At 43.7% G+C, this 20,250-nt stretch overlaps 1 protein-coding gene across 1 annotated transcript in view; it reads left to right on the forward strand.

The window, feature by feature from the left end:
- The window catches only part of ST3GAL3 (ST3 beta-galactoside alpha-2,3-sialyltransferase 3), a 201,240-nt gene that overhangs the window by 88,549 nt on the left and 92,441 nt on the right, over positions 1–20,250 (forward strand). Inside the window, 1 exon segment of the mRNA XM_030325389.1 lies at positions 14,474–14,516. Within this exon segment, the coding sequence (XP_030181249.1) occupies positions 14,474–14,516 (43 nt within the window).

Here is a 20,250-nt window from a genome sequence, read left to right on the forward strand (position 1 = left end):
TCCATGACCTATGGGGTCTGACTTGCTAGCTCCTACTGTGGTTTCTCTTGAGTTTTCTCAACGCTTAGTCCATTTTGTCCCTCTCTGCCCTCAAGCCACATTGGCATTCCTGCGAGTCCATGAATATGCCAGGCCTCTTCCTGCACCAGGGCCTTTGTACTCCATGCCTCCTGTCTCTAGAATGCTTTACTCCTGCTTTACATGACTGTCCAAGGTCTGTGTTCAAATGTCACTCTGCGGAAAGGCCTTCTTGGATCACTGCGTCTAAAGTAGTCTACTCTCTTGACACCCAGTCCTTCTCTAAGAGAGTTTGTCTTTATTTCTTCTTAGCACTTATCCTTCCTTCAAATTATCTGCTATTTACTTGCATACTATCAGTCTCCCCCAGTAGAATTTGGCCAGGGATCTTGCCTATCTTGTTTATCACTGTGTCCCTGGTACTTAGAACAGTACCTGGCATATAATAGGTGCTCAGCAAATATTAAATGAAAAGTAGGAAAATGGAAACCGTAATGTCCATCATGTAACACATACTTAGGGATTACATAAGAAATGGCACATCTGTATGGTGAAATGGACTCCAACAGCCATTAAAAATGATGCAGTCTTATGTTTATTGACACAGAAGACATTAGGGATATTGTTGAGTGAACAAAACAGGAACAAAGAACATGTATATTGAGGCCACACGTAAGTAAAATTATATATGCACGTTCACACATGTATTTATGGAAAGAGATTTCTGTGAAGGTAGTCACCAAAACGTTTGAAGGTATTAACTTTAGAAAATCGGAATTTCAAATGGTGCTTACTTCATGCTTTCAAAATCCAAATGTAGGGGTGCCTGGTGGCTCAGTCAGTTGGGCATCCTGCTTCAGCTCAGGTCATGATCTCACGGCTTGTGGGTTTGAGCCCTGCATCGGGCTCTGTGCTGACAGCTCAGAGCCTGGAGCCTGCTTCAGATTCTGAGTCTCCTTCTCTCTCTCTGCCCCTCCCCGACTTGTGCGCACTCTCTTTCTCTCTCTCTCTGCCTCTGTCTGTCTCTCTCTCTCTCAAAAATAAAGAAACTAAAAAAATAAAATGAAAATCCAAATGTAAAAAACTTATATGGTAAGCATGTGTTAACCCTAAACTGGGGAAAAAATAAAATTATTTTTGTTTGAAGAGAGGGACTCTGTCTTATTTTATACAATAACTGCTTGGTGATTATTTGTACTTCTCTACCTACTAGGTGGTAAGCTCCATGAAGTTTAAGATACAGACTGCAGAGTGAGCCATTTTTTTTTTTTTTCCTGCCCCAGCTGCTCTTTTGACGTGTTTTCCACCAAAATTCTGCTGCAGCTTCACGCGAGATGCCCTGACATGGTCTGGACACGCTTGCTATCATGAATAGAATTGAATTCACTGCATGCCCTGCTCTGGACACTGGACATTGCTATTTTCCCAGGACAGAGGGGAAATGGGTACATGACCCCTTTGCCTCCACTGGCTGGGCTGGGGCTTTTACCTTCCAGGGGAGGTTCCACTTTCCTTTGTCCCCAGATGTGTCACAGCTGTGCTGTGCTCAGAGGGAGCGTGGTGCAGTCACAGGAGATCGGGGCTTATCAGGAGTTTCTTGCGAGGCCCTCTCTGCCCCCATGCCAATGTGCACCCATTTGAGATTGGATTTCAGTGTATGAACTTCTAAGTTATTTTACTGGGTCACTTAATTTAGTCTAGGTCAGTGAATTTTTCTGTTTATTTTATGATACTGCTTTTCCTATTTTAGTTTGTCTTTGATTAATTGATCCTCCATTGTGATTTATTTCCCTGACTTGAGATGATGTGGGAGCTGTTTGCATTTTGGCCAGCCCGTCTCGGGCCGTGGTTAACTCCCATGATTCACGTGGGGGGCAGCAGCAATTACTTAATGAACATCTGCTTTGTGCAGAGCATAGGGACAGCTGGTGGGAATTTCTGGCGGTCCCTTAGAATGAAGAAAGGAAGTGGGTCACTGGAGACCAAAAATGCCAGCAGCACAGTTGGCTCGCGACATGCACCTGTGTTCCCAGAAATTCCATTCTAGGGCTCAGTGGCCTGCTGATGAGGCTAGAGTAGGATACTTGGCTTGGGGAACTTTCAGGGAGGTCTCCCTTCATTCTAGAAGAGGATCTCGCTGTGTCATGCAGTGCTCCCAGCTGTTTACACGTGAGAGAGAACAGAGGCTGAGAGTGATACTAATTTGTACACCATGCTGAGATAAACAGGAAGACACTGTGTGTAAATCGGGCATTGTGAAAGCATTCATAACTTTCTTTTTTTTTAATGTTTATTTATTTATTTTGAGAGAGAGAGCAGGGGTAGAGAGTGAGGGAGAGAGAGAGAATCCCAAGCAGGCCCTAAGATGTTAGCGCAGAGCCTGAGGTGGGGCTTGATCTCACAAACCATGAGATCATGACCTGACCTGAGATCAAGAGTCAGATGCTTAACTGACTGAGCCGCTCAGGCACCCCAAGCATTCATAATTTTCTTTTTGGAATTATGAACAAAGTGAAATACAAAGTATTATGGAATATATTAAATGTTGAATTGCTATAAAATAAATATTTTCCAAAATTTTTTAAAGTTTGTTTATTTTGAGAGAGAGAGACAGGCAGGGAGGGGCAGAGAGAGAGGGAGAGAGAGAACCCCAAGCAGGCTCTGCACTGTCGGCACAGATCCCAGTGCGGGGCTAGAACTTAAAAACCATGAGATCGTGACCTTAGCTGAAACCAAGAGTCAGACGCCTAACCGACTGAGCATGCAGGTGCCCTAATATTTTCGGATTTTTAAGTGAAAAGCTTGAGCTTGTTTCAGTGTTCATAAATTTTCATATCACGGTTTAAGCCTCAGAGGTGGTCAGTTTTCATAAATGTTCCATATATGCTTGAAAAGAATGTGCATTCTCTACTCAGTGGATGTAAGGTAGTCTATATCAGTTCAAATTTATTAATTGTTCTGCTCAAATCCTTTGAATTCTCACTGATTCAGAGAGCCTGGTTTTTCAGTGGTTGTGTTTCCCGTTATGATGACAGGAGACTTGTATATTTCTCCTTGTAATTTTTGTGAATTTGACCTTTTAGAGAGAGAGGTTTCGTCACTAGGTACATACACATTTGAGTACATAGCCCCCTTTTGTTTATGTCCAGTTTCTGAACCTTCTAGGAGTTTATGTGAGCTCAGAACACTGACCTAGTCCTTTGGAATGGAAGTGGAAGAGTTAATGGTTAATTTCGGAGACCTGAGTCATTTGAAAAAGCACCGTGTGCATTCACAGGTTTGACTTGGTACAGGTGCAGCAGGAGAAGAGCAGATATTTGCATTATCCATGCCACTTCCCACCTGGAGCCAGGCAAAGGACACACATGTGCTCCTCGGCCAGGGGGTTTTGTACTGCTGAGCTTTGCAGCCTGGCTAAGGCAGGAAGCCCAAACCACCAGACTAAACATCTGTCCTTCACTGCATAGCTGTGGGCTTGCTGCTTTGACACCTGAGGAGAGAATACCTTCAGGTGCTGGGGGTGCTGTATATGCACATCAACCTACATTATGCCTGGCTGACTGGTGAGTCCCAGAGTCTTCTGTACTTACTACAGATTTGGGATCAGTGGACTGTCAGTGAGGCCCAGGCTTTACTGCCAACTTCCCCAGATGTGAGTTGACGCTGAAGAAATGCTCAAACTAGCATTTCCGTATTGTAAAACTGAATTCACATGCAACTTCGAAAACACATTCATAAACAGTGAGATGCTCTGCGATCTGCAGTTTTGCCTTGTGCAAACCCGACGGTAGGAAGCTCTGCTCCTATGTCCCAGAGCATTATGCCTCGGCCTTCCTGATTGCTTTCTCTAGTTTATATTTCCTGAACACTAGACTTAAGCTTCCCTACCAGTCCCGGAATTCTGTGAGGAGCTGGGCACAGATCCAACCACCAGTACCAGCTTACGAATATGAGAGTGGGGTGCTTGTTGGTAAGATCCCCGGATGTGCTGGAAACGGGCAGTCAGAAGCCTCAGAAAGTCTTTGTGGAGGAAGTTAAGTTTTAGGCTATTATAAATGCGGGGAGGGAATTAACCTTGGCAAGTGTGGAGTCCTCAAAAGGGAACCCCAAAGTAAAAGCCAGAAACCGATACAGGGGAGGAGTTTCCCCAGAAGAGCAGGGCAGCCTCTGCATAAGCAGAGGTGACTGTGATGCAGTTATCTGTAGGGCTGGGAGCAGAAGTGGCCAGAGCACTGTAAGAGGTGGTGGGCTAGTGACAGATGAAGCCACTGATGCCACCATTGTTACGCTCTTAATGTTGCCCCCTTGCAAGGGGTGGAGGAAGACAAAGAATCCAGGTCTTGGGGTTACTATTAGGCTCTCTTGGTCATTAGGTCACTCCCTTCATTCTTCCATTTGCTTAGCACATTTACGGAATACCGCCTCTCTGCCACACCCCATACGAGGGGCTAGAGATACAGATACATATAGTTAGGATTGTTTAATTGCAAGCAACAGAAATGGAACCCGGCTAGTTTAAAAGAAAAAGGAATTTACTGGAAGGACACGGGTACCCATAGAATAAAATTAAGCATCAAACAGCCGGCCCTCAGAAAGGACACAAAGGGCAGTGCCAGGAATCTAGATTGCAACCAGCGGTCCATTTTTTCAGCATCCTGTTTCTCTCCCCAGTGCCACGCCGCTTAAGAGAGAAGGGTCCGGCTAACCTAGCTGTTGTCGAGTGCCCCCACTCTGGACAGGCAAATCCCACTGACAGTCTCATCACTTGCCTGCTGTAGAAGAAAGGCAGTTCCTTAAAAGAAATTCAAGCGACTTGTTTCCAAAGGGAGGCAGAAGTGCCGTGAGGGCAAGTAATCGTTGATGCTCTAATGCTGCGTTCGAGGAGCATGTAAGAGTGGGCACATCCGAGGCAGGAGGGTCAACAAATGCTCTTCTGAAAGAGAGTACGTTTGAACTACAGTCTAAAGGATAAGAGGAATTAACACGAGTAAAGAGATGAGAGCACATTTCAGGCAGAAAAAAGCTGCTTCTACAAAAGAGTCCTATGCCGAGGGAGCTCACGGCTTATGCAGAGAACTGAAGAAGGCTGGGATGGCCTGAGCAGCAGGCACAGGGGGCAAGATAGTGGAAGATGGAGATGAAAAGGTAGCTAAAAGCCAAGCCATGAAAGGTCTTGTGGCTCTACAAAAATACCTGTTAGATTTTGCTTCGGAGACAACCAAAATCTTGAAGGATGAGTGGGTGTTTGCCAAGTCAGCAGGCTGAGGGAGGGCATTACAAAGAGAGGTAACGTGGTCCGAGTAGCTCTCAGGCATAGAGGCTGCACACAGAGGAGTGACGGAAGGTGAGGCTAGGGAGACAGGTACAGAGTGAGAGGTGGCTGTGTGGTCTAAGCAACAGTGCAGATGCAGCAAAAGCAGTGGCCGTGGTTTAGCGAACAGGATCTGTATTTAGAAATGAGAGAGAGTATACCAAACATGTCTGTCTTGAAGTACTGAATGGCAATGGCACTAGCAAACAAAACAAAACAAAACAAAACAAAACACGTGGCTGGGGAACAGGGTGCACATAAATCTGATTTGCGGCATTCTGAGTTTGCGGTGACTGGATCATTTAGGAGCAATGCGTAGGAAAGAACCAATGTGGAAAGGGGTTGGGAATAATGTTAAAATTTTTTTTTTAATGTTTATTTATTTTTGAGAGAGAGAGACAGCATGAGCAGGGGAAGGTCAGAGAGAGAGAGGGAGACGCAGAATCCAAAGCGGGCTCCAGGCTCTGAGCTGTTGGCACAGAGCCTGACACAGGGCTTGAACCCACGGACAGAGAGATCATGACCTGAGCTGAAGTCGGACGCTTAACCAGCTGAGCCACCCAGGCGCCCCAGGAATAATGTTTTAAGTGAAAGGAAAAGCAGGTACAAAGGGCTGGAGATCGTAGATACTTAGGAGGCAAATAAAATAGTTCAGTTTGGTCAGAGCATAGACTTTGGCAGGGGCAGGGTGGCGGTAATATAGGGACTCCAAAAGTAAAGTTGGAATGGTCACTGTAGGTCAGATCCTGAAGGACCTTATGAATCAAGAGACTGGGATTCGTTCTTAGAACAGTAGAGGCTGTTCAAAGGTTTTAAGCAGGGTTATGACATAACCATGTTTGTCCTATAGAAAGATAGCTCTGATCACATCAGGAAGAATCTATTAGAGGGGGACAAGACAGGAGGCAGGAAACCTAGCAGTAATCCAGATGAGAGGTAAAGCTGGCTTCTTAGAGAACAAAAATGAACAAAAGTAAGTGGGTTGGAGATCCATTTAGAAGATGAAATTAAAAGGACATGGTAATTCAAGCACTCCGATGTTTATAGCAGTGTTATCTACCATCACCAAATTATGGAAATAGCCCAAGTGTCTATCAATTGATGGATGGAAAATGAAGATACGGTGTATATATATATACAATGGAATGTTAGCCTTAAAAAAGAATGGAATCTTGCCATTTGCAAGGACATGGATGGAGCCAGAGAGTGTTATGGCAAGCGAAATAAGAGATAGACAAATACCATATGATTTTGCTTACATGTGGAATTTAAGAAACAAAACAAATGAGCAGAGGGGAAAAAAAAGAGAGAGAGGCAAACCAAGAAACAGACTCTTAACTATACAGAACAAACTGACGGTTACCAGAGAAGATGTGAGTGGGAGGATGGATTAAATAGATGTTAGGGATTAAGGAGGGCACTTGTTGTACTGAGCACTGGGTGGTGTATGGGAGTATTAAATCACTATGTTGTACACATGAGGCTAATGTTACACTGTATGTTAACTAACTGAAATTTAAATAGAAACTTTTAAAAAACGGACATGGTAATTAAATAAGAAGGAAACAGAAATCAAGTAATTCTCTCAGGTTTCAAGCTTGGGCAGCTGGGTGAATAGTGGTACAATTCATTAAGGTAGGGAATACAGGAGGAGAACCAGGCTCTACAGGTATGTGAGTTCTGTGAATGTGAACTCTGTGTGGGGCAGCCCGAGTTTCAGGTGTCTGTAGGAGGTGGAAATGTGCAGCAGACAGCTGAATATATGTCTGGGACTCAGGAGAGGGGTTGGGCAGGAATGAGAAGTTGGGTTTGGGTGCAATGGAAGGATCGTTGGGCAGGCTAACCTGAATAGTTGAGTGGGGTGAAGTCTACCCTGGATAAGGAAAAAGCAAAGAAAGAGGGAAAACAACAACAACAACAACAACAACAACAAAAACCAGACAAAATATATGAAAAAATTTTTTCTGACATTGAACAATAGGTAGCACACGGCACTGGTCTCTGAAAGAAGAGGAACAAATGAGGTTAACCCTATAATTGTCCAAGCTAACAGCCTGGATGGAGTTTCCAGACCCCCGCACAGGGAAGAAGAACCCATACAGGATCCTAGAGTCTTCCTAAGAGGAAACAGATTTGAGAATTTGAGAGAAAGGCTGCCAGAATTCATAAGTACCAAAGAGGGAAGAGCTGCACACAGAGAGAGCTCTAGAGATCTGTAGAGGGTCCCCTTAGACTCACTACAGTTCACACAGGGCTGGGAATAGCGGTGAAGCATCATAATACAGGGGCATCCATGGCACATTCAGAAGGGCATTGCCTTAGTCGTGGGGCAGAGTTAGCAGTGGTGCACAATTAGCCCTAGACGAAAGTCCACTTTGCCTCTCATCTTAATCCTACAAAGCTTGAAAGCAAGCCTTGAAAGGATCCAACTGTTTCCAAGTAATTTAACTGCACCTCAAAAATAAATAAAGAATGCACAAATATTCTGTGCTCAGCAAAGTAAAATTCACATGGCTGGCATCTGGTCAAGAGTGACCAGGCTCACCTGAAGCTACTATAATACTGTATGTTAACTATTCCGGATTAAAAAGTGTGTGTGTGTGTGTGTGTGTGTGTGTGTGTGTGTGTGTGTGTGTATGAAGAATGACTAGCTAATTCAGAAAAGCATGAAAATACAACCCATAATGAGAAAAAAACAATAGAAATAGGCCTCGTGATAACACAAAAGATAGAATTAGTAGGCAAAGACATTAAAACATAGTCCATATCTTCAAGAAGGTAGAAGAAAGCATGAGAATATTAAGGAAAGACATATAAGATACGAAAAAGAAATTTAGAGGTGAAAAAATAGTGTTTGAGATGAAAACTATACTGAATGGGTAAACAGGCAGTTCGACACTGCAGACGAGATGGGTAAACAGGCAATTCGACACTGCAGAAGAGAAGAGTAGTCAACTGGAAGATATTTCAATAGGAAGTATCTAAAATAATAAGAGAGCAAAATAACTGGGAAAAAAAAGTAACAGAACATCAGTGAGTGGTGGGGCATCAAGCAGCCTAATACTTGTGTCCCTGGAACTCCCCCAGAGAGGGGAGGGCAGAAAATTTTTTGAAGAAATAATGGCCAGAAATTTTTCAAATTTGATGAAAACCATAGACCCATAATAGATCTAAGATGCTCAAGGAACCCCAAACCCAAGAAAAGTGATGGAAAAAACCCACCACAGCACATCAGAAGAACTTCCCCCTCATGGCCACAGGGACTTGGCATCTGACAGAAAAAGCAGCTTCCCCTTGAAAGCCACAGGAAAAGTGAGGTCTCCTATGGCAGAGTGGGGCTTCAAGTCTGCGTGGAGGTCGAGGGATGTAAGCCAGAGCGCATTATGAGAAAGATTTTAAAAGGAGATTGGTGGGGCGCCTGGGTGGCTCAGTCAGTTGAGTGGCCAACTTCGGCTCAGGTCACGATCTCGCGGTCCGTGAGTTTGAGCCCCGAGTCAGGCTCTGTGCTGACAGCTCGGAGCCTGGAACCTGTTTTGGATTCTGTGTCTCCCTCTCTCTGACCCTCCCCCGTTCATGCTCTGTCTCTCTCTGTCTCAAAAATAAATAAACGTTAAAAAGAAAAATTAAAAAAAAAAATAAAAGGAGATTGGTCAGGGAAGAAAAAACCCACGGCAGAATGAGGATGGGAAGGAAAAAGTCCGAAGCCCATTTTAACAGTGGTCCATTTAATATCGGCCATGGCTATACCTGTTTTCCGCGGAGACTGAGCTAGCTGTATGTTTTCCAAAGACTTCCTACTGTTCCCGAGAGCCTGCATTTGTTCAGGACGGCATGTCCGTTCTTCTGGTAAATTCTCCTAACCACATGTGTAATGTGGGAGTAGTAATTTTTTTTACAATCCTTGCTTCCTGTCACTGTGATTAGAGCGGGTGTGAGGAACAGATGTACACAAGGCCACTCCTGGCCCTTCCCTGGGAGTTTTGCCATTTTGTGCAGAGAGACCGAGTCTCAGTCCCTTTCAGAGGCAAAGCTGAAGGTGTGTATCTGAAAGTTGCTAGCAGCATGTTTTCTAACTTAGGAAGGAAGCTGGTCAGGGGAGAGCAATGACTCAGGGAGGCGCAGTGGTGGTCCAGTCACTTTCTGTGGTCCCTGAAACCTTCTGTACCTTGACCCTTTCCACACTGGTTGCGTGAACCATTACATTGCCCTTTTTGCCTAGATTAGTACAACCAGTGTATTGAACGTGCAAGACACATCAGGAGATAATCAAAGCCGGTTTTATTTTGTCTCCCTGTGCCCTCTTAAAATGTTTTCAGTGTGGGAAGTCCAGAGAATTTTTTGATATCGAGGAGGTACTAAAAATCCCATGGTCACATTGAGTCACCAATTCCAAAATTAGAGTATCTGGCCTTATGTAAGAGCCATAGCTTTCAATTCATTCAAAGCTACAGTGACTTCCCCTCCCTGCATTTAGGGCTTAGTACCAGCAGGTGCCTGACCCTGGGAAGGGGATGTGCCCTGCCTGTCATTTTCCCACTCCTCCTCGGATGCTGGTTGTGGTTTCTGACCTCTCTGGAATCGGTGGGGAAGGGAAAGAGACAATGTGAATAGAAAAGACATAAGATAGTGTCAGCGCTGTCTGAGCTGTTGAGTGTTTAAAACTAATGCCTGTGGGTGCTCTGGGAGGCATTTTGGAGACCCCTGCAACTAGGGACCTCTGCTGTACAGCTCCCCTGATGGAGGTCATGTAATTGCCCAAACCTTGTCACTCACTCCTGTGGCTCCTAGGACTCCCAGTGTCTGTCCCCACTGCTGTCTGCTGAGGCCCCTGGCAACCCTCTAGACCCGTGTTTTGGAAAGGACCTAAAACAAACCCACTCTCGCTCATTTATGCATCCTTTTTTACAACAAATTCCAGGAGTGCAGACCAGTTGCTGCATCCAGCCTATCTTGTGGCCTTTACACTTGTCAGGTAGAAGTCAAGCATCTAGAAGTCTACTGTGTTCCCCATTTTTTAAGGGTCAAAGTTAAGCTTCCCTCACCAGGCATGAGGGAGAGACAAGTACTCATTCTGCCCCTTAAGTGAGGAGTCCATAGCACTGCTCAGTCCAGGCAAGTTGTTCAAATTCTCTTTCCTTAACTTCTCATTGCCGGTTACTTTTATATTTGATGTAGGGAGGGCCTTTCAGATCATTTTGATTTGATATTTCCTTTGAAATTTTTCAGTTTTCAGATATTTCCTTTGAAATTTTACATCTCAGTCTAGAACCTCACGTTAGTGTCTGAAATTTATCATCCCAGAGGCTTGACTGAAATATTCTTTTTAGCATCCTGTTAGACTAATTTGATTTGGATTTATGACCATTGTGACCAAGTAATCCTGGTAGTAACAGTTGACAAATATTTATTGAGCATCTACTGTGTGCAGCCACAAAAGAGAAATGCTTCCAGTCCTCACAGGCTGCCAGTCTAGGACAGAGTTTACAGATTGTTAGCCCACTGGCTGAATCCTGCCCGTGGATGTATTTTGGTTAATCATCATAATCTTTAAATTTTTCTTTTTTTTTTTTAAGTTATTTTTTTTATTTTTTATTTTTACAGAGAGAGAGAAAGAACACAAGATGGGGAGGGGTAGAGGGGGAGGGAGAGAGAATCTCAAGCAGGCTTCATGCCCAGTGCAGAGCCCGATGCAGGGCTCGATCTCATGACTGTGAGATCATGACCTGAGGCAAAATCAAGAGTCTGACGCTTAACCAACAGCCACCCAGGTGCTCCCCAAAGTTTTGTGGAATCTACTGCCAATAGTTACACATTGAAAATTTTTACCTTAAAAGATCCAGATTCTGGGGTGCCTGGGTGGCTCAGGTGGTTAAGCATCTGACTCTTGAGCTCAGCTCAGGTCTTGATCTCAGGGTCTTGAGAGTTCAAGCTCCACTTGGGCTCCACACTGGGCATGGAACCTACTTAAAAAAAAAGAAAGAAAGAAAAGATCCAGATTCTTGGCTTTATAAAGTTTATTTATTTTGAGAGACATAGAGACAGCATGAGTTGGGAAGGGGCAGAGAGAGAGTGAGACAGAGAATCTCAAGCACTGAGTGCAGAGCCTGATATGGGGCTTGAACCCACACAACTGAGATCGTGACCTGAGCCAAAACCAAGAGTTGCACGCTTAACTGACTGAGCCACCCAAGTGCCCCAGATCCTTGGCTTAAAAAAAAAATCAGAAGATGTGGCAGTGCTGGGCCTGCATTACTGCCTGACATCGTCTGCTGTTGCTGGTGGAAACTCCCCGTTGGACAGGGCATGGAGTCTCCAGATGGGCTCCATTCCCTCGTGGCTCTGTGACCCAAAGGCAATGCCAGTTGCCATTTATCATTATTGGGCTCACGCAGTTACCTTTCCTTAAATTAACAGAATGAAGTGAAATATTTCTGGGACTCCTGTCTCTTAGCAAAAGAGAGAAAACAACAGTCCCAGAGAGCTATGAAGGGGATTTCTTTAGATATGCAGTGTTCTCATATGTTTAATATGCAATTAGTGTATGTGTCCGTAAAACAAAACTTAAGATGCCATTGGAAAATAACCCGCAGAGATAATCATGGCTACTATACAAAAATACGTGGTGAAAAAATACATTTCAACGGGATTTGTTTTTTTTTATTTTTTTATTTTTATTTTTTTTAATTTTTTTTATAAAATTTTTTTTCAACGTTTTTATTTATTTTTTGGGACAGAGAGAGACAGAGCATGAACGGGGGAGGGGCAGAGAGAGAGGGAGACACAGAATCGGAAACAGGCTCCAGGCTCTGAGCCATCAGCCCAGAGCCCAACGCGGGGCTCGAACTCATGGACCGCGAGATCGTGACCTGGCTGAAGTCGGACGCTCAACCGACTGCGCCACCCAGGTGCCCCTCAACGGGATTTGTTTTTAATGCAACTGAAATCAGTAGTATGAGTTACTCTGGAAAGGTATCACATTCCCTCCTTCCTTCATTTGTGATAGGTTCTTGCCTGGCCCCCAACATCTGAGTTTGCAACAAGGGGAGGGCATTCTCTGGAGTCTCTGGAAGGAAACAGCCAAAATGTGGATTCATTGTATATCCAGTGAAGTCTTAGCTTGGGTCTGAGGAGCAGTAGCAGAATAGTTGCCCCAAGGTTATGACCACATGGGGGGAAAGCAACAGGTGTTGGCAAGTTAATGAGATTTTCTTTTTTACGGAATGATAACTAGGATTATTGAAACTAACTCTTTTTGCAAATTTTGTTTTCACTTTATTTTAAAAATTGACACTTTTTTTTTTACTTCTATGAGTTCCTGATATATATATATATATTTTTTTTTAATTTTTTTTCAACGTTTATTTATTTTTGGGACAGAGAGAGACAGAGCATGAACGGGGGAGGGGCAGAGAGAGGGAGACACAGAATCGGAAACAGGCTCCAGGCTCTGAGCCATCAGCCCAGAGCCTGATGCGGGGCTCGAGCTCACGGACCGCGAGATCGTGACCTGGTTGAAGTCGGACGCTTAACCGACTGCGCCACCCAGGCGCCCCTATGAGTTCCTGATATATTAAGCAAAGTCTCCCATCCATTTATCTCAGAGCAAAAGCAGAATTATTTTGAGGAAAGGCTTTGACTTTCCTCCTGGGAGGCAAGCCTTCTGTTGAGCTGTATGTTCTATTCGGTATCTTCAATTTTAAGAATTATTCTCTCACTGCAGTTCTGCTGTTTAACAAAGAGTACAGATTTGGGCCTTAGTTGGCCTTGCTGAATGGCTCCTGTGAGGTACTTGTCAATATGGGTACCTTCTTTCTCTTGGCCATCATTGCTTATTGAAGACTGAGTTCCTCGAAAACCTTGCTGCATGACCTTTGCCATTTAGGTGTTTGGCCTTGGTATTCTGTTTTATCCTCAGGTTAAGCCAGGCCAACTGAGAACTGCATTCATAGACTGCTTTATTTTGACATAGTCAACACCATGCACACACAAACACACACACACATGCTTTGCAAACATTGACCAAAGCTATAAGAAATAACCTCATGATACTTCCCTCAAGTCTTAGTAGCAGGAATAGCTGTGTTTCTCCTGGTTTATTTGATGAACACTATAAATCATTTCATCAGTGCTTCGCATTTAGCTTTAGCTGTGAGAAATCTTGGGGGTAAATCTATAATCTTCCTCCAGCCAGCACATAGGACCTTAGATCATCCAGTTTTGGTGTTCTTATCCTGGCAGTACTATTTTTCTTATGCTTATTTCCCCTGTGGTTCTAGATACCAGATATCTTCCCTGTTTTATTCTTTTTTTATTTAGAGAGAGAGAGAGAGAGAGCGAGAGAGCGAGCAGGGGAGGGAATCTTAAGCAGGCTCCATGCTCAGCATGGAGTCTGATGCGGGGCTCAGTCTCACGGCCCTAAGATCATGACCTGAGCTGAAATCAGGAGGCAGGCACTTAACTGACTGAGCCACAGAGGTACCTCCCCCCAGATATCTTCTTTTTAAAAGATCTTGTACTTCATTACAATTTTGTAAAACTGCTTCAACCTCGTTTTAGGGTGAGGCAAGATATAAAGAACCTAAAATATTCATGATTTATCGTTTGTTGTAAACACCTTACAACTTATTTTTAGATTTCACTCTAAATTTCCTACCCTTTGTGTAATCAGACCTGTCAGTTCCTTGTGCCTGTCATGAAGACGATGGGGTCATTGCCCTGGATTTGAGGACCCCTTGGCTGCCACATCTTCACTCCATAGTTAACACGGCTGCTCCAGCAAAAATTATGACTAGAGCTTAGAGGAATCAGAAATTGCTTCTAACCCTGTTACTTCTTTGGGGGTCCAGTTTTGCGGTTTAACTAAGTTTCAGTCAAGCACCACGTTTAAACAGGAAGGCAGTTATATACCAGCACAGGAACTGGTTGGCCTAGAGGGTCTGGGAAACACCTGGCATTGAACCTCGTCCTTCATAAAACAGGTGTTCAGCAAGAGTTCGAGACTTAAATTTAGTTACAGCTTATGTATTTGGGTCTGTTCCTTGAGCAGTTGTCTGTCCCCATGATCTGTGTCTGGGGAATGTAACCTGCTAGTGTCAACAGTGGCTTGACTTTAGTGACATTTTCTGCTTTTCTGTTCTTTTTCAGAGTATGATCGGTTGGGTTTCCTCCTGAAGCTGGACTCTAAACTGTGAGTAGAACAAGAAAGCACCTTGACTCTGTGGTAGAGACGTCTGTGAGAACTGGGGTCCGTCTTCGAAGGGTCACCTCCTCAGCCCTGCTTTTGTTGGGGGACTCCCTGGGACCTCTGCTCCCCGCCCCCGCCATCAGCAGAATCTTGGAGCATGTTATAGTCTGCAGGGGCCCAGAGGGGATGGGATCGTGAGTGCAAACATGAAGCCTTAGGTTTGGCTGGCACAGGGAGCTCCTTACAGAAGGAGCCGCTGCCAGGTTTGAGGGACAAGGAGGCCCCGGGAAGTCTTCTGCTACAGAGCGGAGGATGGTTGAATTGTAGCAGGAGGCAGTGGCCTGTCAGAGATGCTCTGCGGCCTGGTGTGCAAAAGACTGCTGTGATCAGGCTTCCTCTGCCGCGTTGGCTCCTGTCTTTGCCACTGGCAAACCCTCCGTTCCCCTCTGCCTTTGCATGTGCTTCTTCTCTGTGCCTGCAATTCCCTTTCCTTGCTGGTCTCCTGGGAAAACTCAAAGACTACCTCTTCCCTGCACAAAATTCACAATCTCTCCCCCTCTGCTTCCTGTGAATTTTCTCCTTCTGCCACCGATGATCTCATTGTAGTATAATGAACTGTGTCATAATTATCAATTTATTAAGAGCACAGGCTTAGAGCCAGGCCTGCCTTGGTTCAAATCCCAGATTGCCATTTATTCTCTTTCTGATTTGGGGCAAGCTACTTAGCCACTCTGAGCCTCAGTCCATCTGTAAGAGGAGGACACCAATATACCTACCTCTTAGGGTTATTGTGAGAACTTACCTGAAGTGATTACTTCATAAGGGCTTTCAAGTACAGAGAGTCTAATCCTTTCAGAATCCTGCTCTGTTCTGGCCTTCTTGTCCTTTCTAGCACCCAGCCAGTGCTGGTTTATGTTTGTGAGGTGCTCAGTAACCATGGCTGCACGGATGGATGCATGTATGATAGGTGGATGACCGTGCACTTCTCCAGTTAGACTGGGATGCCTTGAGATTGGACTGTATACATTCTGTGTGTTCATACCCTGCATGGCACCTCTCACATGGTTGATATGCAGTAAATGGTTGAAAAACTGCCTGTGGCTCCATTCTGTTGTCAGTCACTTTTGTAGTCCCGTGTCCCCTGCCAGCACCAGACTGACATGAAAGATGGGCATTGTGTCTCCTTTCCTCTCTTGCATGAAGCCTTGCCCACAGCCGCTTGTGATGGTGATGGCTGTGCCTACATACAAGACATTGAATCTGGGGCTATTTGGCTTTCCCACTGAATTATCTAGCATCTAAACCCTTTCCCTGGCTTCTGGCATTTTGGCTTTCATGCCTCATACTGTGAATTCAGGCATTGTAATTCTTCCAGCTTTTATACATCACGGAGGCAGCCACGAGGGAAGGATGGTCTGCTCTTTATACCAGGCTAGTAGAGAGATGTCAGCTATATGTTAACATCTGGGGAATGGGGCTCAATTATGCTAGAAAGCCACAGCCTTCACTCTTCGAAAATTCTTAATTTAGTGCTCTGGGCAAAAAAAAAAAAAAAAAGAAATCAAGTATCAGCTAAGCAAGTGAAATGCCACCAGAATGGAAGAGATGTAGTAATTTACCAAGTCAAATCACATCGATGAACAAAAGGCATGTTACTTAGGACATGTTAACTACGGTGTTTAAACTGTCTCCAGCAGCGTAAGAAGGGGAATTAGGAGGACACTCCTGCCCTGTTGTCTCAACAGTTGGGTGGTACACAGCAGGCTGATGTGCAGCTTTCTGGTGTGTACCAGGCCAGATCCATGAGCCATTTGAGGCAACTTGGTCTTTAGCCTGGGGAATAACTCACAAGGTATAAGCTAGAACTTTCCTGCCTCTGATTGCAAAGACTTTTCCAATCCAGTGCTATCTTTAGAAGAAAGCACAGATGTGTGGAAATGGTTTTTACCTGCTTCCAAGGAGAAGTTTCCAAGTGAACGATTCTGGGTTTTGGAGTTGATCCCTCAGCAGTATCCAGATCTCCTCTTATGAAGTCACCTTCTACTGTGTTGTGTTCTTTTTTTTTTTTTTTTTTTTTTTAATTTTTGAGAGAGTGAGCGCAAGCAGGGGAGGGGCAGAGAGAGAGAGACGGGGACAGGGCTTCCGAAGCAGGCTCTGCACTGACAAGCTGACAGTATGAGAACTCACCGACCAGGAGATCATGACCTGAGCTGAAGTCAGACACCCAACCGACTGAGCCACCCAGGTGCCCCTGCTGTGTTGTGTTCTAATTCTAATGCACAGGAAAGGACCTGAACTTGAATCAGAAGAACTAGATTTGAATTCTGCCCCTGCTGCTTAGAATTATGTGACCTTAGGGGCGCCTGGGTGGCTTGGTCAGTTGGGCGTCTGACTTCGGCTCAGGTCATGATCTCACAGTTCGTGGGTTCAAGCCCCGCGTCAGGCTCTGTGCTGACAGCTCAGAGCCTGGAGCCTGCTTCACATTCTGTGTCTCCCTTTCTCTCTGCCCCTCCCCTGCTCGTGATCTGTCTCTCTCTCAAAAATAAATAAACAATAATTAAAAAAAAGAATTATGCGACCTTAGATAATTTGTTTTAGCTCTCTGAATACCAGTTTTTTCTTATCAGAAATGTAGATAATAAGATCCACTTCCCAAGGTTTTTAAGGAAGACTAGAAGAAAGGGTTCTATAAAGTATAAATAGATTTATAAATGTGAGCATTTCTTTTTATTTATTGTGATTAGATTCATTTAGATTTTTAAAATTTAATTAATTTTAAAAATGTTTATTTATTTTGAGAGGGAAAGAGGAACAGAGAGAGAGGGAGAGAGAAAATCCCAAGTAGCCTCTGCATTGTCTGTGCAGAGCCTGATGTGGGGCTCGAGCTTACGAACCATGAAATCATGACCTGAGCCAAAACCAAGAGTTGGATGCTTAACCGACTGAGCCACTCAGGCACCCCAAAAATTATTTATTTAATTTTTAAATCAAACAGGTGTGTGTGTGTGTGTGTGTGTGTGTGTGTGTGTGTGTGTTTACAGAATTGGTTTTTTAAATTGAAGTATAGTTGACATACAGTGTTATATTAGTTTCAGGTGTACAACCTAGGGATTTGAAGAGTCCATATGTTACACCTTGCTAACCACAAGTGTAGCTACTGTCTGTCACTATACTTCTGTAGTATAAGAACTCATATGTTTTGGAAAATTTTCAGCCATCATCTCTTTAAATATTGCCTCTGCCCACCCTCTCTCCACTCCTCTTCTGAAACTCTGATTAAATTGTTAGACCTTCTCATTCTAGCTTCCAGGTCTACTGACATCTCTTCCATATTTTCCATCTTTTGACCCTTTCCACATCAAACTGGAACCCCAAAGGACTTAGCATAGGTGGAGCTAGAAGTTCAACTCAGGTTTCCAGAACTCTTAGTGGATCAGAGCAATAAATTCATTTTAAAAAAGCCACACTTGCTATTTGCAGCCAGGGTTCTCGTCGCTCAGGTGATCTGTGGAACCTCAAGCCGTGAACTTTAATTATATGAGAGTTTAATGTATCCCAGACTGGCAGTGCCGCCAAAGTCCTGGCAGAGGCAAACGCAAACCCGCTCTGGAGGAAGACGTGAAATCCCTGCAAATAACCTTTAAAAGAAACAAACAGCTCAGAGTAAAAATAACTGAAGTGCGCAAGGGAACAAGGCTCCATTAGTGAGAACCATGAAAAACAACAGACAACAGAGGGGGACCCACAAAGACTTGTGAAATTGGACTTACCAGACACAGTTGGTAAGGCAATTAGATATACTATATTTAAGGAAATAAAGACAAGATTGAGCTGTATACATGGACTAGGGGACTAGAAAAAGCAAAATATTAGGTTGGAAAAACAAAACTTCTAGAATTAAAAAACACGTTTACTAAAATCAAAAACTCAATAGTATTTAATGGCAGATTAGAGACAACTAAAGACAGCATTAGCAAACTGGAAGATAAGTCAGAAGAAATGAACTATTATGGGTTGGGCAATGTTTTCTGTAAGGGCCAGATGATCGATATGTTAGGTTTTTTTGGCTTTATTGTTTCTGTTGCAACTACTCAACTCTGCTGCTGTAACATGAAAACAGCCATGGATGTCACGTAGACAAATGAATAGGTCTGTATTCCAAAGAAATTTTATTTATGGATACTGAAATTTTGTTATAATTTTTATGTGTCATGAAATATTCTTCTGATTTTTATTCTCAACCATTAAAAATAACTCTTAACTCACAGGCCATATGAAAAATAAGATAGTGGGTCAGATTTGGCCCACGAATCATATTTGCTTGAATCGAGAGTTCTGCACAGATATAGCTGCATAAAAATTATGTCCCCACCTCAGGTGTTTTTCCATTCTTAAATTCCTAATATAGAGAAATATTCTTTAAATGTCTCTATATCCAGTGATTCTCTACAAATCTGAAAATAGATGCTTTGGATTTTTGTTTATCTTCACTGTATTTCTTGATACCTTTGTGGAAAAAATAGTTTTCCATTTCCTTTGAGAATTCCCTACTGCTCGTATGTATCTGACAAGATCATGTGTCAGCACTATGAAAATTACTCAAAATACTTCAATGCAGTGATCTGTCTGAAACTTTGTCTTTTAACTGCAAGCTGTGTTGTTGAGGAGGGCAGTGTTTATTGGCAGTTAGAAACATAGGCTATGGTGTCAGACATGGAGTTTTAAAGCCCAGTTCCACGTCTTACTTGCTATAATCTTGAGAGAGTTATCAAATGGGGATAATGATAATCACCCAAGGATGAGATTCAGCCTATCCTGTACCCTTATCTGTGTCTGCTAAACTAGGAAAAATATAGCCCCAAAATGAGACTTGAACTTCAGCTTGCCTCCTGCTCCATGCCCCAAATTTCATTTTTCACTCATTCATTTAGCAACTATTTCTTAAGTACCAACTCTGTGCTTTGTAATTGGGATAAAATTGAAAATACTTTTATTTATTAAAAAAAATTTTTTAATGTTTATTCATTTTTGAAGTGGGGGCAGAGGGAGAGGGAGACACAGAATTTGAAGCAGGCTTCAGGCTCTGAGCTGTCAGCACAGAGCCCGACGAGGGGCTCACTTTCATGACCAGCAAGATCATGACCTGAGCCAAAGTCGGACGCTTAACTGACTGAGCCATCTAGGCACCCCTGAAAATTCTTTTTTTTTTAAGTTTATTTATTTATTTTGAGGGAGAGAGAGAATCCCAAGCAGGCTCTGCACTGTCAGCATGGAGCCCCATGTGGAGCTTGAACTCACAAACTCTGAGATCCTAACCTGAGCTGAAACCAAGAGCCAATGCTCAAATGACTGAGCCACCCAGGCACCCTAAAACTGAAAACTCTAAGCCAAATGAACACCCTTATAAGTTTGATGGGAAAGACTATACTGTGAACTAAAGACTTAGTGAATGGGAAGAGAGTAAATGAGAACAGTGAGGGAGGGTAAGGGATAGTATTTCTGGATAGCACGAACAAGGAACAGGTTCTTGTTTCTGATTTTATCTAATAAGAATGACATACTGGTAGCCGGAAAGATGGAGCACAAAGAGGAGACAAGGGTTCCTCAGGTGCATGGAGAACACAGGAAAGAGCAGCCTCCCTCACCCAGGGCTGTAGAGGAAATGGCGTTTTCAGGGGGAGACCCAGGTTTCTGTGAAAGCAGCAGATGGAAGGGACGTTCACTGGAGAAGCTGAGG

Source organism: Lynx canadensis, chromosome C1, assembly GCF_007474595.2.
Source record: "Lynx canadensis isolate LIC74 chromosome C1, mLynCan4.pri.v2, whole genome shotgun sequence".
NCBI lineage: Eukaryota > Metazoa > Chordata > Mammalia > Carnivora > Felidae > Lynx > Lynx canadensis.